Consider the following 23,719-nt stretch of genomic DNA (forward strand, 5'->3'; position numbering starts at 1 on the left):
ATTTAAATGCCCTGCTAATCCTTCGTGTTCCTCGTGCTAGTTTAAAGCAGTGGATGCCATGTGAACTGGACAGTTGTTATCCTGGAATACTGGGGTATCGAAATCATGATTGTCCCTCAAATGTTTCGCAAAAGGTTCAACATAATCATTTAGAATAATGTATGGCGGCCATGTTTCATCGTGGTTGGTATTTCAGTTAGGGGAACCCTTTTCATAATAGTTAAAACATCAAACCCCATCACCAACTGGTACGACACCTTGCACAAAACCTGGATGAAATGCCTTATTACTTCTATAGACAAAATATAGACAGAATTTAGATACATCAAAGCTTTTATTTTAATGATTGTTTTCAGAATTTCTCCTGTTGTAGTCCGAAAGATAGAATATAGTAAACAAACATTTTTCTCAGTGGCATCTATACACATAGACTCCCCAATACGAAACTTTATTTACACATCATTATCTCCCTTTACCCATCTTTGTTTTTTCGTGTTCTATCATTTGTATCAGGCCAATTAGGACAGTGATTTTTATGTCATAAAAAGAAACGTTGGATTCTTTCTTATGAGTTACTTGTAAGATTTGTAGCTGAATGTTCCTGTTATGGTACCCTGCAATCAGGTTCTTAACACTTTTTGACACTTATTTTTTCGTTCAGTTTATCTAATAATATAAGAGTTTCACAAGTATTTGCATTGGAATCGCATGAAATATGTAGTTTCATTTCAAACTTACAAAAACATCATAATCAGTGTATACGTTCTCTAATATTTTGCTAGGACATGGTATATCATCACCAGAAAACCAATTTTGGAGAAATTACGAAGCGAATACTATATTTTAATATTTTATTAAATGATAATTGTTTTATTAATTTGATTTAATGCGTCATTCACACTGCGACATCTAACGGTAACTGCGATCATTACAAGTGAACTACAGGTTTGCAATAACCTTTATCTTTAGATGTGTAATTTGCAGTTGGGAACCTCCTCAGCAATTTCACGCCAAGTGCTTCCCGATTTGTGAAATAGCTGATTCGGTAAACACAGTTCGCACGACTCCCATTTTGATAGACAGATAACTATTAATAAGGGTTACTACACCAACGTACCACGTTATTGTTAGCAAAATTAAAGCAATGTTTACGGTACGTTGCTATTACCACAAGGCAATATTTTGCAATGGAATCGTGGTATACTAGCTTAATGAGGACGGTTTGTAAACTAAGTAATACATAAACTGCGTAGCTAGTTTAAATTATATACAGTATTTACTCTTTAACTTCTGTTTCCATTTATATTCATTTACTCTCCTTTATATACTGGTGTGCAAAACTTAAGGCCCATCACTATTTCTAAAGGTTACCACAAAATCTTTACTTAAGGCACTCTTTGCTGATGAGAGTAGATTCAGTCTCAGCAGCAATTCTGGACGTCAGCTAATCTGGCGAGAGGTTGGCACACGGGATCACCCCCAAACATCATGAAAGAGATCGATATGGCGGTCGAGGTGTTCTCGTCTGGGGAGGCGTTATCTTGGATGGACCTACACAAGTCCAGATACTGGAACGCTGTACTGTAACCGGTGCACGCTACTGTACTGAGGTAATCCTTCCCCATGTGCATCTGTTTTGAGGTGCCATTGGCCCCTAGTTCGTGTTTATGGATGATAACGCCACACCCCATCGCACTGCAGCTGTTGATATACTTTTGGAAAGTGAGGACATTGTTTGTATGGATTGGCCTGCCCGTTTCCCCCGACCGATCTAAATCCCATCGAACACATATGGGACGCTCTGGGGAGACGCCTAGCGGCACGTCCACACCCACCAGAAAATGTTACCGATTAATATGGACGATGTTACCGCAAGAACTTATCAACAATATTGTTCTAAGTTTGGACAGGCGGTGCAAAGGCTCCATCGACTTTAGGGGTGGCCATCCCTCCTACTGAGGACTACCTCTTCCCTTTGTTTCATCTTCGGCAGTGATGCATCTGTATCATGGCAGCCAGTGCTATGTTGCCATTTTTGAATAAAGTCTCTCTGTACCATTCTGTTTCCGTTGTTGTGTCGGTGTTGTTTCCTTCATCATTTTTGTATCTCACGAGGTTCCTTTGGTATGCTTTTCTCATATCCAGGCCACTCGTATGAGAAGCTACTGGTGAAAAACTGACTGGTCCTTAAATTTTTGCATATTAGTGTATTACTAACTTTCTCCTTTTATCCAAATTAAAAATTAACTACTGGTAGTAGTAGTAAATGATTCAAGAAAGCAAACTTATATAGCACCAGCCAAAATAAAAAAGCACTTCACACATCCATACTCTCCAAGAATTTGTCTAGTTCTCCCTTGAATTTATTTAACCCATGCACTTCCACGACAGATGGAAACCTGTTCCAAAAATTAACTACCCGCTGGCTATAGGCTAACTTCCGCGCATCAATCCTGCAACCATCCTTCCTCAACTTGAATTTATTCTCACTCATGTGTGTGTAGTCTCAGCAAGTGAAAGAATGTCACTAACATTCAGCTTACTCAATCCGGTCAGGGCTTTAAACGACTCAATCAGATCTCCCCGCAGGTGCCTTGGTCTCAAAACGCCGCAATTTTCAGAACAGAACTGAAGCGTTTCTAGGTAAGAGTACCCTTTTGTTCCTTTCACCAATCTGTTTGTCCTTCTCTGCACCCCTTCCATCAGGGGCCTCCAGACCTGCATACAATACTCAAGATGCGGCCTAACCATGGCATTATACAAAGGGATAATCACCTCCTTATCCCTGCAAGAAAAGTTTCTGTATATCATTGACAAAACCCCATGGGCTGAACTGGTATCATGTTTGCATTGCTCAGAGAATTTCATTTCCGACTGCACAATTACCCCCAGGTCTTTTTCATTCTGTTACACTATTTTGGGGGTTACTGCTATCCATGCGCAGTACCTTGCATAATTTCTTTGAATATTTTGCGATTTGGTGTAGGATGGTGGAAACCAGCCTTTAAATTCTCTATTAAATAAGAAATTCAGAGAACACTTTTCTCGCCATGATCTCTAAATGCTTTTAATCTGTCTGGTAGTTACAAAGTTTCCAAGTCATTTTAGGCAACTGGCAGCCTGCCAGAAAGAAGCAGTTTTATGAACATGCTATTTATGTATTATTTCAGTTGGAAAGAAAGATATAGAATCGTCCTTTCAGTAGAGTAATCGGAGAACTTGTTCTTTTTTATTTTAGTTTTGTTGCAAGGTATTCTCCGCCGTTCTATTGTGCTATTCGCTCTATAAATTTTCTTCAAAGAAAGTAATCTCAATTTTTTATATTTTGTTTTACTTGTGTCAACGATGCAAGTAGTTATCCCGGTTGTTTCATTCTGCCAGCCAAGTTTACTTCTTGAAATATAATGGAAATTGGTGAAATAATATACATTTAAACTGTAATCTACCTTTAAATTTTCTTAAAGAATTTTAGATTATTCTCAGACGTTTCGTGGTACTTCTTTTACCACTTTTTCTTCAGTGACAGTAAAGACGGCAGAACTTGTAAATTATGGTGATATAATTTTCATGAAGTTAACTTTGTAATGTTGTTTATCTGATGTTTACTAATAGTTATTTGTTAACTAATTCAAGACTAAACTTAATCTTAACAAATATGAAATGTGTAATCAAAATTAACAACTTTATATGTAAATCATATTACCATAATTTGCCGTCCTCCCCACACCGGGTAGGAAAGACCCGAGTTCGAGTCTCATCAATGACGAGGAATTTTTATGGGCCTTTTTTACAATGTAGCTGAGTTAGTCGGTCTCAGGCGAGATAGCGTGGTTTTTCGACCAGCAAAACAGAAAATAAACCACAGAACACACGCAATTTACAGACACTATACATGTAGCCATGGCATTAGTTGCCGATGCGCCTAAAACCTTTCTACATCAACATAATTTTTCAGTTCTGCAGTCACTGAAGAAGTGGCATAGGAAGTACAACGAAACGTCTGAGAATAATGTATAATTCTTTAAGAAAGTAAAGGCAGATTACACTCCACGCAGGGTTTGTGCTCATTATTGAACCAATTTCCAGTTCTTGATATACTCGCGCACCATGCCCCCAAAAGAATATTTGAAATATGAACTTCCTTGCAGTACATAATGATCTAGGAAGCATCCTACCTAGAAAATTCTGATGTTTTTCTTATTGATTTTGGCTGTTCATTAACATTTTTTATTTTTTTAAATATTCGTAAAGAATATAGCTTTTAACGGTAATGTTAAACTATTATAGTAAACGGTATTAGTTCGAAAACAAATGCCAATGTTTACTAGGGTCTCGTTTCTTTAATGGATTTTTTTCCCCTTTTTGGAACTCTTTGATGGTTGGTGGCAGATATCAAGCATATGAATTGAGAAACATGATACACTTGCTCATCATAATATACATCACTCTACGTTGATGAAAACAACACCACTGTCTTTAGGGGAATTTCACAATGATGCTATTAACATCGCATCTTCTACCAATGAAATTCATCAGTTTGGTTCAATTTTGGTAGACATCGGATAACTGAAATCACTCTTGTTTTTATCCAGTTAAATGAAAAAGATCTGGTTGGTGTTGTAATAAGTCAGAGGTGAGCCCTCGTGGGTAGCACAGTTGGTAGAATCGCCGTCCTCTCCACACAGAGTGGAAAAGGCCTGAGTTCGAGTCCTGTCGGTGACGAGAAAAATTTTTATGGGCCTTTTTCACAACGTGGCTGAGTTAGTCCATCTCAGGCGAGGATAGCATGGTTTTTACTCCCGAAAACTCTAGTTTTTCGTCCAGCAATCAGAAAATCGACTTCAGAACACACGAAATTTACAGACAATATAAACGGAGCAACATGGCCTTAGTCGCCGATGCTTCTAAAACCCAACAGCAACCAATCTTCTAGGATGGCTCAAACATAAATACAAATATTTGTATTTAGTATTTTTCATTTATACAAATATTTGTATACAGCTGTTTGTATTTAGGAAGCTGTTTCAGAAAATAGAAGGAACAACCCAAGATTAAATTTATAAGGAAAGATACACTGTGCTGCCACTTTATTACGTACACCCCTGCTGTGCACACAAATGGTTTGCCCCACAACGTTGCAAGTCACATGACCACAGTTGCGGATATAAATGCAGCAGAACAACCTTTCTAATATCAGTTAAGCGTACAAACCGTAGTAGGAATGGGGAAAAGGAATGATCTAACGGACTTCGAACGTAGCATGGTAGTAGATGCAAGACGTGCTGGACAAAGTATCTCTGAAACGGCAGTTCTCCTGAACTTTTCACGCACCCCAGTTTCAAGGGTGTATCGAGAATGGTGCAACGAACAGAAAACATCCTCTCAACGGCACTCCTGCGGAAGAAAATCGCGTGTTGATGAGAGAGGTCAGAGGAGGATGGCTAGAATTGTGCAAGCAAACAGACGGCCACAATGTCGCACGTAACGTCAGAATACAACCTTTGGTGCGCAGAACAAAATATCGCAACGGACCACTAGTCGCACTTTGTCGCGAATGGGCTACAACAGCCGACGGCCACATCGCGTACCTTTGTTATCGATGAAGAACAAGAGAACACGCCTCCTGTGGCACAGAAACACACCAGCACTGGACTATCGGGGATTGAAAAAACAGTTGCTTGGTCTGACGAGTCGAAGTTCCTGGTGCATCATGTTGATGGAAGGCTCAGAATTTGGCGAAAACAACATGAATCCATGGACCCGTCATGTCCGACGACTACTGTGCAAAGTGGTGGGGGTAGTGTTATGGTGTGGGGAACGTTTTCTTGGCACACTTTGATCCACGTCTGAATGCCACATCCTACCTAAACATCTTTGCTGACCAAGTGCATCCGTTCATGTTGACAGTTTATCCTCAGTCAGATGGTCACTGCTAGCAGGATAATGCGCCGGTGCACAAAGCCCGAATCACTATGGAACGGTTCCAGGAACATGACAATGACTTTTTTTTTGTGCTGCAGTGGCCCGCTCAGTCCGCGGATCTCAGTCCTATTGAACATCTTTGGGATGAGCTGGAAAGGGCCGTTTGCTACAGGCCTACACCTCCGTCGAATCTCAAGGAACTGCGTGATACACTCATATCTGCATGGCACTCCATTCCTGCACTACGTTTTCAGCATCTTGTTCAATCCATGCCTAGACGACTTCAGGCTGTTTTGAAGGCTAAAGGAGGCTCAACACGCTACTAGGTAGGTGTACTTAATGAAGTGGCAGCACAGGGTAGTTGTAGATTGAGAAAATTTGGCTTTAGGCAAAGAGTAATTCTATATCGAAAATCAAATTACCACATCGTCTTGAAGAGTCGGAACAGCTTATTTAGATTTAAAGGGATGTATATAAAAATTGTAAGTAGATAAATACGAAATTAGGCTTTTTGTGAGACAATAGACAGATATATTTTTAGATGCTTTGTTTTTTAAGATTATATTCTAATTTTTGGGACAATGACGTTTTAAAATGGTAGATGACACGATAGAATTTTTTTTCTTTTTCCTGAGAGATTTTTTTAAGAAGGCAGACGTTTTATTTTTCGAGACGACACGGTTTTTTTGAGAACACATTATTAAGCCTTGCATCGTTCTACCATTTTAACATTAATACTAAATGAATAGTAATTGAATTATTGCTGAGTTAATAATCTCCAGATGCGAAATAAATTCTCCATATCACAGATAATGGACTTGTATCATATTTGTATCTAGAAAGCTGTTTCAGAAACAGCTTCCTAGATACAAATATTCCAGGAACATGACAATGACTTTTTTTTGCTGCAGTGGCCCGCTCAGTTCGCGGATCTCAGTCCGATTGAACATCTTATCGTTTTTTTTGTTTTTTTTTTTGATTTGGTAGTTGTTGGCGCATCGGCTTCTGTGGCCATATTGCACCTCCCCAGGTTTTTGCAGTACTTTGATCCAAGCCCGAGGCGGGAATCGAACCCGCGACCTTTGGGTTGCCGGGCAGGTACTTTACCCACTCGGCTAGCCCGGTCGGCTACACCTTATCGTACATGCTGCTTTGTTTTAAATTTTAACTATAAAGCTTCTTTATATACGGGATACCTATAAACATGGTATATGAAATATTTAAGTAAAAAATATAAATTTAAATTAAAAATAGGAATCCATCTGACAAATAGAAAGAAGATGGGTGCGCCAGTTAATAGGTTCTTCAGGTGTTCGCAAATGACAGTTAATTAAATCTGAAGTTATAATTAAAAACCTTCAGTACAACCCTCCCTGCGTGTAGATATCTAACGCTCTCTTCATATGGAATACTCACTCAGTGTTTTCACAAATATATTGAGTTTATCCACAGTGGAAAATTCTCCCTTCCCCAAGAGTTTAAACTTTGAACAAATCTCAATCTCGAGGATTGAGATCTGTACTGTAGCCAGAGTGGAGTGAAAACTCCTAGTAGATTATCATTACAACTCGATCACTATACAACCTTGTCATGCGAAATCAGTGAGCCTCATTGAAAGAGGTCTGGCTGCTTCTTTCCCCTTACCTGCAATTATCAAAAGTTTCTTAGGAATGTAACGATATCTTAGATTGACTATCGATCTTGCGAAACCTCATTGAAATTTGGTTCCAGTGTTCCTGGAACCAGAATCAAGTTTCTTTAACTACGAAGGGTGATCAGTTAATTCGTGGACTGATGCAAGATCTTATCTCAGTTGTCAACATCTGAATCTTCTGTGGATTTCTCCTTCTCGAAAGACTCGAAGGTATATCAGGCTTAGTGTCAAAGTTTGCAGATGATACAAAGGTTGGCAGGGTTGTTAATGACAGTAATGGCAGTGTGTTACTGCAACAGGATCTAGAAAATTTGGGCAGATGGGATGAGAAGTGGCAACTGAAGTTTAACCTTGACAAATGCAAAGTACTGCATATGGGTAGAAGTAACCCCCCAGAGTAACGTACCAACTGTGTGGTATTACACTTAAGGTGGTAGAAAATGAAAAAGACCTGGGAGTAATTGTGCAGTAAGATATGAAGTTTTCTGAGCAATGCAGACAGGCTGCCAGGGCAGGTCATGGGGTTTTGCCAATGATATATAGGAATTTTGCTAGTAGGGAAAAGGAGGTGATTGTCCCTCTGTATAAGGCAATGGTCAGACCACGCCTTGAGTACTGCGTACAGGTCTGGAGGCCTAATTTTAGGAAGGATGTAGATTTGCTTGAGCGTACACAGAGAAGGGTAACAAGATTGCTGAGGGGAATGAAGGGATCCTCTTACCAAGAGAGGCTTAAGTTCTGCAAATTACAGTGGCTGGAGATTAGGCACCTGCATGGTGTTCTGATTGAGGTGTATAAGGCCTTGAATGGGTTGAGGATGTTGAAGTCTGATGGGATCCTTCCACTTGTTCAGATTACGAACCTAAGGGGGCATAAATTCAAATTAAGAAAAGACAGATGTAGAATAGATGTGCGGAAATTTGCCTTTAGCCAGTGGGCGGTTAATTGCTGGAACAAACTTGCATCTGTCGTTGTGGAAGTTGATAGGTTAAATAAATTTAAGGAGGAACTGGACAGGCATTTGGAGGGAATGGTGTGATATATTTTTTTTTTTTTGGCTGATTCTGCATAAGCTCATACACTTGCTTTCTTGCATCACATGCTACTACTAATACTACTACTCTCTCTTGAACTTGACACACTTATTAAATGCTTCTTGCAAGAAGTTTTACGAAAGACTGCAAAGTGCTTCCGTTGTGACTCTGCGAGCATCATTGTGTCGTTTCAGAGTTGAAAAACAGGAACAAATCACACAGGACTGTCCGATGAATAAAAGGGGATGTGACAGAACCTTGTCCACGAATTAAATGATCACCCGTCGTAGAAAGTCAGATCGGCGTAAATCAAGTTGCTATCTTTTGGTGTGAAAACATCTTTGGCGGCACCTACTAACTTTCGGATTAAAGTAAAATCAATTTGTCATAAAAATGCGAAACGGAAATGACGCAAATTACGTCACTTCCTAAATGACGCTAATGTAGTCATTAACGTTGATTCGGTAGAGTAAGTAGCGGGTGTGAGCATTAAACATTACATCGTTCATTTTATTGAAATAGATTCATTTATAAATAGCACGGTTAAAATCGGCAATTTTGTTTTAACTTCAAAATTAGATAAATATGATCACTGGACCTAGTTCGGATTAGGAAACACTGTTATCTGGGATTGGAGCAACGTGCTGCTGTCGGTTCGTGTCATTGGCCATCGTATGAGATCGCATGTGCAGTTATACATTACTTAATTGCCTTATATCTTCGGAATATATTGGCTATATCGGTTTTAGAGCTAGAAAATGGGTTTGAATGGGATTTTTATGTTTACATGTTTAAACTCAAATTGAAAGAACTTTTAGTGGACACCCGTTTTGTTAGAACGAGACTATTCTATTAAATTATTACAAAGTTGAGATCATATCTTACTGAAATACCTGTTATTCAGTGGTCTGTATTGAAGCCGTTCCTCTATTTTATCACTTCTACTTTCACATCTGTATTATGCAAAATCTTTTTTTTTTTTTTTTTTTGTATGCTACAGATCTGAAACTGCTAACTTTTGTTCAATGGTGGGAATGCAGTAGCACACGCATTTGGGTTGCCTGTGGTTCAAGTTCACGTGAGCCACAGGCAACTGCTAAATATGGTGAATGATTTTATTAATTGTCCTGCCAGACTATGAAAAAACTTGATCTTTTCAGTACCATCTTACTCTACCTTCTGAAACTGATGATCTTCAGGGAATGCATCCAAAAAAAAAAAAATCCAGTGTTTCCGAATTCAGTATTATATGGAATCCCTTGGCTGTAAACTATAGGGGTGATTTTAAGCCCGTTGTTTTCATAAAAAACAATTCACCTATGGTCTAAAAAATACGGTAAATGTTTATATGTACGTTTATAGACCATGCCACCACCGATTTGGTTTAACAGAAATGGGTCTGTTTGTTTTTTTACGATACGCAATCAAATGATTCCATCTCCAGAATTCTATGCAGTTATCAAAGTTTAGGTATCTCTAGATGATCAAGTATCGAACGTAAAGAGAGAGAGTGTATAAGAACATTGTGATAGCGTTGTACTGACATAACTTGAAACCAACTTACACGATTGTAATGAACTGACTTTATTGATGTACAATATGGAACACGGTAGACGAAGAAAATTGTGCAATACGCAGTATAGTAGCATTTGCCAATAATAGTGTCACTCTTATATTTCCAATAACATGAACGTTGTCCGATCATAACAATCAGGAGTGTTATATATCTCATAAGAAAGAACGAAATATCATGAAAATAAAATAATCGTAAATCAGAAGGCTTGTTTATTGGTGTGGTGGTAGTAGTGCTTTTGAATTGCCTGTTCAAACAAACACTTGTAACTGTGTAGTTTTATTTCTGTTTTATGTTTATAAGTAGATCGAAACGGCATTTTGTAAAGATTTCTTTTCAAAATTTAAGTACACACTGAGGGAAAACAGCAAAATGTACTGTGCAATAACCACTGTAAACAAAAGAAGATATCTCGTCAAAAGAAGTTTGGAGAAAGCATGCAAGAATAGCAATATTACTTGCATACGTGCTCTATGAATAGTCCTTACACTGTCCACGAGAGTAATACTAAGCAGAGGATGCTGGGAATTCCACAATGTTTTTATTTGTTGCCTGTAACATCAAAATAGAAGTACTCGTACGAGGGGAGTTCTCTGACTGTCCTTTAAACCACGAATGGGCAGCATAAATCACCTCATCAGCAGCAGCAGAGTGTTTTCTACGAAGAAAATGGACTTCGGAGGAAGAAAGAGGAAGAAATCAGAGGGCGCAGGGTGCGGAATATTTCAAACCATATTCTTGGGCACACCTCACTGCAACATGCGCGGAATGCACAGGGGAATTATCGTGGAGCAGGCGCACACCTTTTGACCTTTGAGGAGGTTAAAATAATACTTAGCCGTCACAGTTAAAGCCCATTTTGAAGGTAATTTGTTAGTATTACACCATTACTGATCCCAAAAAACTAAAAGTGTCGCCTTGCCAGCACTTGGTTGCACCTTTGCCTTTTTGGGGGAGGGGGTGATTCTGCATGCTTCCATTATTTTTGGCATTTGTTTAGTTTCGGGATCATAGTGATGGATCCAAGTTTCATCCGTGGTGACTAGCCATGAAAAAAACCCGTCTTGCTTTTCCTGGAACGTCGACAAATTTTCATGTGCGCATTGTGCCCTTTCCTTCTTCTGGTAAGGGATCACAAGTCTGGAAACCCATCTAACAGACATTTTACTCATATGCAACTAGTATTTGATGATGTTCTCCACTGATCCCTACGCTAATTTAGAGCTCTGCAGCTAGTTCTTTGACGCTAATACGGCAGTCTTCCAAGATTAATGCCTCAATTTTTGCAACATTCTCTTCTGTTACAGCAATTGCTGTGGACGTCCTGGGATTTCTTCATCATGCACTGGTGTTTCTTCCACATTTGAATTATATCAACAACATTGTAACCTGAGCAGTGTTCTCCATAAACAGCAACCATTTCTTCGTGGATTGTTTTGAGTGTTTTCCCTTGCAGAAAGAGGAACAGAATTACTAATCTGTATTCCACTTTACCCATTGTGACTCCTCACTTCATTCAGCGCTGCAAAGGAGGGGAAAATGAATAGGTCAGATCGAAACCAAAATTTGTGTGGTTGCTATAGAGATTTCAAGGTGTCAAACAAAAAAAAAAAAAAAAAAAATTCATCATTCTGTCACAGCTACTTCTGGGTGAATACAAATATTTTTTTGAACTCCCCTCGTACAGTGGCAGCAACTGTTGCCGGCCCATACATTGTGAAAAAAAGGCCGTGGTTCGAATCCCATCTTGATGGAGGAAAAGTAATATTTGTTGGCGTTTTCCCCTACGCCCTGACCGGGTTAATCGGTCTCAGGTGAGAGTTACATTGAATTTCATCCTGAAAAACGTAAACCAACCGGAATTCACTTAATCGACAGAATAAAACTGACTGACTCCTCAAGGGCATCATGATTGCTTAAAATCAGTACCACATACACCTCTGGTGAGGATATGTTTCTTTTGGAACTTTTTTTTTTTTTTTTGCATACTTCTTGTCAGCATAGTCTCCAATAGCGTGCCTACCAAATATTGACGAACTCTTTTGATTAAATTGTTTTTTTTTTTTTTTTTTTTTTAATTCTGAAAATGCTGTGGAGTTGAGGAGCTTTAATTTATAGCTAAAGCTAATGAGAAATTTATTAACCATCTCAAAAGCATTTAAAATACACTGGTGTGCAAAACGTAAGGACCAGCGCTATTTCTAAAGGTTACAACCACAAAATCTTTACTTAAAGTACTCTTTACTGATGAGAATAGATTCAGTCTCAGCAGCGATTCTGGACGTCAGCTAATCTAGCGAGAAGTTGGGCACGGTATTGCCCCGCAAACATTACTGAAAGGGATCGATATGGCGATCGAGGTGTTCTCGTCTGGGAGGCATTTCGTGTTTATGGATGATAACGCCACACCCCATCGCCCTGCAGCTGTTGATATGCTTTTGAAAAGTGAGGACATTGTTCGTATGGATTGGCCTGCCCATTTCTAACCAATCTAAATCCATCGAACATATATAGGATGCTCTGGGGAGACACCTAGCCACATCCACCAGAAAATGTTCACCAGCTGAAGATGGCGCTGACAGAGGAATTGACGATGTTATCCCAAGAACTTATCAACAACATTGTTCTAAGTATGGACAAGCGGTACAAAGCCTGCATCAACATTAGGGGTGATCATATCTCCTACTGAGGACCACCTCTTCCCTTTGTTCCATCTTTGGCAGTGATGCATCTGTATCATGGCAGCCAGTGCTATGTTGCCATTTTTGAATAAAGTTCGTCTCTACCGTTTTGTTTCCGTTGTTGTGTCGGTGTTTGTTTCCTTCGTCATTTCTGTACCTCACGAGGTTCCTTTGGTATGCTTTTCCCATATCCAGGCCACTCCTATGAGAAGCTACAGGCGAAAACCTGACTGGTCCTTAAATTTTGCACACCAGTCTAGTTCTTATGTTGGTATTACTGATATTAATCTTGAATTTTTGCAGTTAAAATGATTGTAAATATTTCTTTTTATAACGTGTTTTATCTACAAAGTTCGTTTCTTCCTTTTCAGCCCTCAAATGCCATTGTGACATTTGTGCTAAAGAGACCAATCAGACATGCGAAACTGACGGGTTGTGTTTTACGTCGACGACACTGGACAACAGTGGGGTCATCGCTCACTCCTACAGGTAGGCTACTTTCATGTTTTTTCAATTGTTAGAAACTGTGATTGGATCACAGAAAACTAAGGGTTTTTTAAAACTAATTTTAAGAAACTGAGCATAATCTGCGTATAATATTGAATTTATGAAAATACTATTATAATTTTTTGTGTGCAAATGTTATTTATTCAGAATTATATTTCATTTTCGTTGCAAAGCAATTTTCAGATTTTTTTTTGTTAATCTACATTTCCTTTTTTTGTTAATCTACATTTCCTTTTTTTGTTAATCTACATTTCCTTTTTTTGTTATTGTACATTCCCTTTTTTATTGTACATTTCCTTTTTTGCTATTTTAATGTACGTTTCCGTTTTTTGTTATTGTATTGTACATTTCTTATTCTGTTTTTTTAATATACATTTCCTTTTTTTTTTTTGTAACCCTGATTTATTAAGTTCATCAGCACGCGTGTATTGTCTCAGAAAGCAATACTACACCCTTGTCTGAAAGTTGTGTAGCAATACAAGTTAAGTCATATACGGATTGCATTACATTTCAGCCAATTCGATTTTTTCTTAAATTAATTGAATTTTCCAATTTTATATGAATAGTAGAAATGACAAGTAAATAACTGATTAGCTTTCCCTAAGTAATTAACTAACAGTATGAATTAATTATTTTCACTTCACTGCACGTGTCTCACAACTTACCTTAATAAAAATCAAAATGCTGTATAACACATTTCACGAATCTTCTGTGATTAATAGAGTAAACAAATAGTAATAATTAATTATTTAACTTCATTTTGTCGTGATTTTATAATATATATATATATAAATTTTATTTTACTGAGCTAATGATAAAACAATCTATCTAAACTTTTCGACGTAAGTGTACTTTTTTTAGTTTGATACGATACTGTCACCTTTCTCACTCTAAATTGGACCATGAAATAAATTAATATTAATGTTTATGATAATTATCGGATTTCACCAATTTTTTTTTATGACGCGTATCCATAAAAATTATTTTTGTCTTGAAATACTTCTAGATGTCTTTTCAATAACAGGAACAGCTTAAAGATTCGATGCTAATTATAAATTAATCTCTTGCAGTATTAATTAAAAACAACACCTGCACATAGTAAATCAATTGAGGCTAAATTTTGAAATTTAAATTAAACAGTGCTTTGTTTAGCATCCATGGTCGACATTTTGAAACCAAAATAATTACCGAAAAAAAAAAAAAAAATGTAATTAAGAATTTTCGTTACACATACAGACAAAATTTGAATTTTTTTATTTAACCAAAGTATGATAATAGCAGGAAGGTTACGTATTGTACGCATTGCGTTATGTTTCAGACGCATAAGGCCCTACCACTTGATATTATTATCTGCTTTCGTATTATTTTGACAACAGTTTATGTTTCCTGAATATGAGTGCTCAGAAAGCACTCATATTCTGGGTAATAGATTGTTTGAGTTGGTCGCATTTTCCGTTAAAAGTCCTCCAAATGGAATATCCCTTCTAACAAGAGTAGTTTTAGTATAGTTGTGTGGACGCCTGCAGGCGTAGAGAATTTATTGTTTACAGGTGGAGCCCTGAGAGCGAAGGCTTGCCGAAGCCATCGAGAAGGGATGGCAGACCACAGCATTTTCATTATGGTGGTGATAAAGGAAAGAATGGTCTCTCTATTCTTTCTGGCTTTCTACAGGTGTTTTGTTGTAACTCACCTGAAATATTGCCACATCACAACCTCTGCTGCTCCAGTGGCTCTATGTTGCTATGGACAGTGAACTAAACAGCTGTTGAAGTTTGTTTGTCGAAGATGATGAAAGAGCAAATTCTTTGTACTTGAATACGCGCCAAAAGCGACCCAGATAATTATTCTTTGTTTATTTTCCACGTGGCTGGATCTGAACATTACTTGACTGTTAAATTCTGTAATTTTTTCTTACTCCGAATTGTCGACTTTGTTTATAGAAATTGAACCCTTTTTCACATTTCTTGCCAAGAGGAGACTTTTTGTGTTTTGTAGATTTTTCCCCTTTACCTAAAAGGTGATTCTATTTAAATAATCCCTTCGAAGTGTCTACAGTAGCTAAAGTTTGAAATGTAGTAGCAGGAAAGTTTCCGAGACTGTCTCACTCAAGTTTTCTGACTACTGTAAACACTTGGGGTAGGATGGAAAGATTATTTTAAATGAAGTTAACCCTTTTACAGGTTGAAATTTCGTATAATTTATAGGAGGCATCGTGCAGTATGCAGAACAAAAAAAATATATATATTTATTCACGAAAACGCAATACAACGCAAATAAAAAAATAATAATAAAATAAATAAATAAATCTTAATTCACAGATATTTACAGTTATAGGCATTAGCACGTTTCTGCCTTTAATTACATATTTTCTCATATTTATATTTTCTTTAACCAAATATGTCTTAGATTTATGAAAATTAATTATATGTCACTATATTAAAAATATATATATTAAATATAAATAATATTAAAAAATATATTAAAATTAAAACAACTTTCCTCCCTGCTTGGTAGCATAAGTTCTATCAGGCAAGGAGGCAAAGCCGATTGCCTAAAAACTGGGTGATCATAATATTTTCACTGGATAGTGTACATTTTTGTTGGAATAGTATGCAAAACTATTCATTTTTGTTGGAATAGTATGCAAATATTTGGTGTAATCGTGAATAATATGAACGCTTTGACTTAGGTAATTATATAAAAAAAAAATAGCATGAGTTTTAAACATATCATCATTAGCATCACTGAGATCCAACGCAATGTTATTGCAAGTGAAGATTATAAATGATTCTCAGAATCTTGGGGAAGCCTAGAAATTTCGCAAACTTTGAATGACCGAGCTCCTTGTATTGTAACCTAAGCGTATAAATAGCGTGCTCTGGAAAAATTACCAGCTGGTGCGTTCACGGGTTTGTCCTCAGAAGTTTGTAAAAGTTAAGTTGAAATAGTTTGTTGTGATGGAGTATCAAGACATTTGATACTTCAGGACTAGAATCACTAAAGCTCAGTTATTTACACTAAAAAGTCATACATTTTATTTTAATAAAGTTTCTATGGTTTTGGTCAGTATCTACAGTAACTTTATGCTGTGAATTTTCTCATCTACTATGGCATTTAATTGCATAAATTAAAGGAAACAGACTGCCTCTATAAAATGTCATGGCTTATGTATTTCTTCTTTATAATTTTTAATAAGGTAGGATCAAAGTTCCAAAAAGGAAGTTTTATTTAAAAAAAATAATTATTCGTATATATATAAATACAGGTAACACTCGTATAACACGATAGTTAGGTTCCTATAAAATGTGTTATGCGAAACTGTGTTATAAGGAACTAAGAAAAAGTACAAAAAGGGGGAGCTAACAAAAATACACTATTTCGTTAACAAAACTAACAAAAATACACCTTTCTAGATTTCGTGTAACTTCTGCTCTCTTTAAAAAATCGGTAATCTGGGTTTGTTTGCTTTTGCTTGATAAATCTTTGTGAATTTCGTCATATGGAACTAAGCATTTTTGAATTCCCACTCCCTTTTGAACTTTGGGCTCCTTTCATTCAAAAAATAAGATTCTAATTGCTCGGCTAGCTTTATGCCTTACCGTATGCTTTTTAGTGGACATAGTGTTATTGTTATGCGGGTCCCGTGGTTTCCCACAAATCCGCGTTAAGTATTCTGTTAACATTGCAAAGCCAGTCAGTGTGAGTAGTGTGTTGTTTGACTGGCTTCTTCGTTACTGGGAGGTGCGATCACCAGGAAGGAGCCTTCCAGCATCCGTCCACTGGCACGAGGAGCCGGACCAGGGAATTTAAAGACATCTCACGGGCCGTCCACACTCCTGCAGGAGTGAGAGTGGGGAGGGCCAAGGAAAGAACAGAGAAGAGACGGGAAAGTGCAAGACAGCGGGAGATGACAGAGCGTAGGCATCCCCCCCCAGGCGAGGCGAAAAGGAGCAGGAAGAGTGCTAGATACAGTTGGGGGAGTCCTGGAGAAGGACTGTGGGTAGGGAGAAGAGAAGAGGTAAAGTTCAAATTAAAGAGTCAGGGATCGTCACAATGGAGAATCACGGAGCGGCGGCGACAGGTCTGGCCGCAATTTGCAGTTTCATGACTGGAAGTTTCCGGTGCTGGGTAACAGTTGATGTCTAGAGGAGGTTATCCAGGAGTAGTTTTAGGGAGTTGCAGGTGATGCCAGCGACGACGAAAGACCTCGTTGGCATAATTGGTCAGTGCACGGAAGGCATCGTTAGATTCCAATAACTTGGTTTCTGGCCGAAGTGATGTAGTGTGGTCTAGGAGTAGTTGCGTTATTAAGTCAAAGTGTACATTGAATGAGTGCATCATGTGGTCCCAGTCTTCAGGTTCTCCGCAGGTACAGAGGGCATCATCGACTACGCCGAACTCTAGAAGGCGTCTCTTGAAGCACCCGTGGCCAGTTAATAGGAAGGAAGCATAGACGTTAGGGAAGAACCAAATGGAACGTTGTGTGTTGATGTAGGTTACCTCTAGAAGGAAAAGTTTAGTAGTTGCACCAGTTGTGGAGTTATTCCAGCGGGTTTGCTCTAGGTTTATCAATTCTAGCCTCACACGTTTATGTTCCTGTTTGATATTGGTACGGGTATGAATAGCGAGGAATTCAGCTTCCTTATTCTTCTTAATATCATGAGAGAGTCCGATAAAAGCGATGTGGAGGTCCAATGGGAGGCAGCCTGTTACTACCTGTAGGGTGGCGGTTGATGTCGTTCTACATGTGCGGGTCATTTGTAGTAGCATAAGTCGTTGAATTTGACGTTGTGCATGCACTATAGTCATTCGGTGGTACCATACTGCAGCTCCATATGTGACAATTGGTATGAATACTGCTGAATATAGAAGGCGTTGAGTTGGTCCTTTAAGACCCCAGACCTTGCGGGTAAAGCGTGCTAACATAGTGATGTAATTTTTTTATCTTTTCTTTGATGGCTTGGATGAAAGTTCTCCTATCGTCCAAAATTACTCCTAGGTACTTCACCGATCGGTAGTTTTCAGTGAGCGGCTCTTAAAACGCATGGTAGGAGGTCTGGAGAAGTCCAGTTTGCCTTTCAGTAGGAGGGTTTTGCTCTTCTTAGTGGAAACTGAGTTTATTTTCCGTGGCCCATATGGACAGAGTAGAGAGAACAACTGCAGGCTGGGTTTCTATGGTGGCGCGGGTGGGGCCCCTTGATGATGATAATCATGTCGTCGGCATAAGAAAGCTGAGTAGTGTGTGGGTGGTCCCTCAGGAGCCAGTCGTCGAGTACCATATTACATACAGCTGGCCCCAGGATGGAGCCCTGGGGACATGCAGTGATATTTTGTTTTGATGCGGTTAGAGAAGTAGCTTTTAAGGTCAGTGGTAGAAATTCACGCGACCTCCCGTTCAATGTCCTCTACCGCATGACGAAGGCATTTCGGACCCTGCAAAGCTATGTGATTCTGATTCGTCTTTGTGCCCCCTACACCTCCTGCAAGTTTGTCGCACTGGTAGTGACTCACCCTGTGTGTGTATATATATATATATATATATATATATCCTTTATGCACTCGCGTGGAAGGGAGGCGATAGAAATGAGAGGCCGAAAATAGTGGGCGAAGGTGATTTTAGATGGTTTACTTTAGATCATGTAGGGCATTCACTTGCGTGCAGGTAGAGTGGGTGAATAGATTGAAGACTGGGGGGAAAGGCAGAGACATGGAGCCGATAGAGAAGACAGCTCCAGTTTACAGTGGGGCATGCCCATGCCCCACCAGAGAGTAAGAATGGGGGTGGCGCGTGGGGGGGGAGACGGCGGAAGTTTAGAATTTTCATCAGCGCTATCATCCTCCAATGTTATTATTATTATTATTATTATCTGTTTATTTCCATAAGGAAACCACCCCGGGACGGCAAAGTGCCAGGAGGGTGCTAAGTACATATCAGGGTACGAGATACTACGTGCAGTGGGTTACATATACTGAACACGTAGTCTCGTCCCGAAATATTATATACACATTTTATGTTTAATATATACAGTATTTACACATTAATGATTCTGTACATACATTATACAGCACATATAACTTACATATTAACATAACTGTTACAGAAGGTATATTTTTACAGTCAACAGATTATTGTTCTTAAAGCAGAAAGCTTCACTTTTATTCACAATTCTTTAGTACTTTGCAGCCGATTCATATTTCAGTAAGCCTGTACGAATCCTGGAAGATCTCTTTCCGGTATGTTGCATCCTCACACAGTTTTTCGGCATCTATCTGTTTTACCTCCGATGCCATTTCCACCAAATCCGCTTCGCCAGCCTCATTTTCTACCAGTAATTCTTGAACCTCTTCAGTAACCATATCTTTATTTTTTTAGGAGCATCGGCGACTAAGGCCATGTTACTCTACGTATACTGTCTATAAATTGCGTGTATCCTGAGGTCGATTTTCTGTTTTGCTGGACGAAAAACCCGAGTTTCCGGGAGAAAAAAACATGCTACCCTCGCCTGAGCTCGACAAACTCAGCCACGTTGTGAAAAAGACCCATAAAAATTCCTCCCTTCATCGACGGGATTCGAACTCTGGTCTTTTTCACTTGGTGCGGGGAGGATGGCGATTCTATCAACTATGCTACCCACGATGGCTTCAGTAGCGAGTTCTACTATCGCACCGATTCCGTTTTCTGCCTGTTCGATCATATTTCATGAATGAACTGACTATGGCCATACATTTTTCCAACACTCACCTGTTGACAGTTTTACTTCTTTCAGCGATAAAGCTATGATTCTGTTACAGTCCACAATTGAGAAATGTTTCCATGCCTCCATTAATTCAATGGATTCGGAATCAATTTTTTCCAAAATTCATTGTAACGATTTTCTGATGTAATGAGTTTTAAAGTTGGATGTAATGCCTTGATCTAATGACTGAATAAAAGAAGTTGTATTAACCTAGTACAACTGTGCTGTTAGGGACATAATTTCAACTTTTGGATGACTTAAATATTTTGGATGGCCTGGTATGCTATCCAATAGTAATAAAACTTGGAAATCTAGATTTTTCCACAAATTCAACAAGCACAAGTTCAATAGCACATAACGTAACACGGGGATTTCCCAACAAAATGAAATACAAGGATTTCTCTTTTTTTTTTTTTTTTTTTTTTTTGACTAGCGAGTCAATACGGGGATTCAAAAAGAGTGGAAATGTTGAAAAATTACACCCAACATAAATATAATATCTTTATTGCAATCAGCGAAAATAAGTAAATTTTACATGGATGCTTCATGCAATACTCATAACAGCAAAAATACTAGGGTTTAAAAAATGTTCTTGTTTATACTACCACGGGATCAGTGGAGTTTACAATAAATCAATCAATCAATACAAATGTTAATCGTATTTAGTAGTCACGGGCTTGAACCCCGGTCCACTCAAAGAGCGTGTGCTACTGCACTCGCGCTCCTCACCACTCGGCTACCTGAGGCCTAAGCAAGATTTTCCTCGCACAAAAGCTCAAAAATACCCTGTTATGCTTGGTTTACCGAAATTCTCTAACCGTTAGAATGAAACCGTGTTATATAAGTACCGTGTTGTGCGAGAATTTCCGCAATTTATCAATCGTGTTAAAGCTTTACCGTGTTATACGGGGGTTGCCTGTATTATTAATCACAGCTACAGCCAGAAACCTTACTTTTGTGATTTACAATTTAGGACAAATTCAATGGAAAAGTTTGCTGAAATTCAAGCAGTTGCTCTTGACGTTTCAACGGCTTTTGATCGTGTTTGACATAAAGATCTTCTACATAAGCTTCCATTTTATAGTTTACCCTCTGTTTTTTGTAATTGGGTATCCAGTTTTTTCTCTGACTGTTCGCTGCTGGTGGTGGCAGATGGCTGTCTTTTAACTTCTCCAATAATGCAGGTGTTCCGAACGGTTCGGTTCTTTCTCCCACTTTTTCTTCTTGTATATGAATGACAGTCTGCGCGGGTAGCAGAGTGGTATTGTCACCGTCCTCCCCACACCGGGTGGAAAAGGCCCAGGTTCGAATCCCGTCAACGACGCGAGGTATCAGGGGCTGAATTAGTCGGTCTCAGGCGTAGATAGCAAGGTTCCCCCCCCCCAATAAACTGGGGCTTTTTCGTCCAGCAAAACAAGCAAATCGACCAGAGAACACACGCAATTTACAGACACAAATACAGGTTTATGTAAAAAATTACGGGTGACCTTAATATAGTAATTTGAATTTGTATATGAATGACGTTCTTCCATTGACCTAAAATCTTATCCATAGATTTGCTGATGATTTGCACATATGCAAATTTGCGCATTGCATTCCACCTTCCAGTCAAAGAAACCTTGCCCTGCTCAAACAGCTTCAACTTCTCGAATATCCTTATTCCTTAAATGCTGATCTCCAGGTAATTCTCCAGTGGGCAAAGATAACTTAATTGATTTCAATCCTTCTAAAACTTAGTCCTGTCTTGTATTTCAGTGTCTTATGTCTCAGTTCTGCTCCTAGGCTTATCTTCTATGACACTCTGATTACCAGACAAGATCACATATTACTATTGGGGATTACCCTGACTTCTAATGTCTCTTGGCGTAAGCTCATCACAAATATTGCTTGCTTTGCATCTAAAAAACTTGGATTTCTCTTTCGCTCTCGGCGTTACTTTTTTCCAAACAGCTGTTCATTCTATACAAATCGCAAATCCACCCTGTCATAGAATATTATTCCCATATCTGGGACGGCGCCCCCAGAACCTCACTGGAGCTGCTAGACTCCATTCAAAAGAGGGCATTTAGGTTAATTAATGACATATCTTTAACAGTCTTTCCGCTCTCTGTCTTATAGACGTTCTGTTTCGGCTGCATGCCTTTTCCATGGGCACTGTTCTTCTGAAATAGCTTCACACGTGCCGCAACCAGTCAGCATCTTTTTACTGTCCAACTTCAAACTCACAGGGCCATCTTTTCTTCTTCTTCTTCCTCATTTATTCCTTCAATTTTCGTTTTCCTGAACAACCTCCCTTCATATGTATTTCCTGAAAATTATAATCTACAGAAATTCCAAGTCAAATGTTAACAAGCATCTTCTTTTAGTTTCTCAAACTTCAACCCATGCACAGTATTAAGTAGTATAGGTTCTAATACCTTTCGTGCTTGTGATTTTCATAAAAAAAAATTATAATAATTATAGAGACAATACGTATATTATTTAATGGCCATAAACACAATATATCTCCAAACCTTGCCACTTAATTTTATTTACACAGCCTCTTCCAATGAAAAATGTACTCCCCAACAAGAGATCCATACTCTACGCTCCCTCCTGAAACGGATTCAAATCACACTGAAAACACTTGCCAACAGAAACGAAATTATTAGATTCTGCTAAATCCCTGGCATGCAAGGATCAAGGGAATGACCAAGTTGATCGAGAGCGAAGGATATAGTTAATATTATTTCTGCCTTCATTGTCTCATACAGTACGGGCTCATAAAAAAGCAGTTACAAAGAGCTGTTCCAATGGATATAGCAAAATGGAACCTTCAACAATCAGGTGAATTTCAGTTGAGTAATTCGTTCAAAAATGGAAAACAAGTATTTTGTAAAATAGGCTTGAAGAGGTAATCATTGCTACTTCGAATTGGACTCATTCCTATCTACTGAAGTCAGATGATCCACCACCGTGTATTAAGTACTAATCTCAACTCTCCATACAGCACATAAATTTGACTACCCAATTTTCGCAAGAGAGCACCTGAGAGCCTTCCCCTTACTGTATAGATCTAATGGCACACCTACTTTACAGTTAATTTTAGATGATATGGTCATTGCAGAAATACTGCCAAGAATGTATCTGACCATAGTAAGTATCGATATTAAAACCATATGAGTGGCGAAGTATCTTGTGCTAAAATGTCCAAAATCTACAGGAAGTTTCATAACAAGCATTGTGTTTTTTATATTATCGAAAAATTTAAACGAATGGAAGGCGCTCACTTCATTTGATAACTTATTCGTCAACAAGGGAAAAAAAAAAATCTATTTCTGCGTCAGAGCAATCAGGTTAAGTAAAGCAGCAAATCTCATTGGAGCAGTTTGAGACGTTTTCAGAATTTCGGCTTACAATTGAATTAGCTGATTAATACCGATTAAAATTCTTTCTTATAATACGATTGAATCAAGTGGTCACATTAAGCACTGAAAAAATACTAATTGAAAACGAATAATTGTTTTCATTCGTCTCTTTTAAATTTACTTGGAAACTGATCGGGGAAGTCTGCATTACCCTAATGTATCTATGATAGTTTTAGTTTTGTGATTTAAAATACAAAGATTGGT

At 38.4% G+C, this 23,719-nt stretch overlaps 1 protein-coding gene across 2 annotated transcripts in view; it reads left to right on the plus strand.

The window, feature by feature from the left end:
- Positions 1–23,719, plus strand: part of LOC150075908 (TGF-beta receptor type-1-like) — a 674,197-nt gene that overhangs the window by 468,916 nt on the left and 181,562 nt on the right. For both annotated transcript variants that reach the window (XM_090388117.1, XM_090388116.1), the window contains exon 2: positions 13,236–13,353. In XM_090388117.1, coding sequence (XP_090244243.1) covers positions 13,236–13,353 — 118 coding nt within the window. The remainder of the gene's footprint in view (positions 1–13,235; positions 13,354–23,719) is intronic.

This window comes from Mastigoproctus giganteus, chromosome 13, assembly GCF_048544385.1.
Source record: "Mastigoproctus giganteus isolate SK-2022 chromosome 13, ASM4854438v1, whole genome shotgun sequence".
NCBI classification, from domain to species: Eukaryota; Metazoa; Arthropoda; class Arachnida; order Uropygi; family Thelyphonidae; genus Mastigoproctus; species Mastigoproctus giganteus.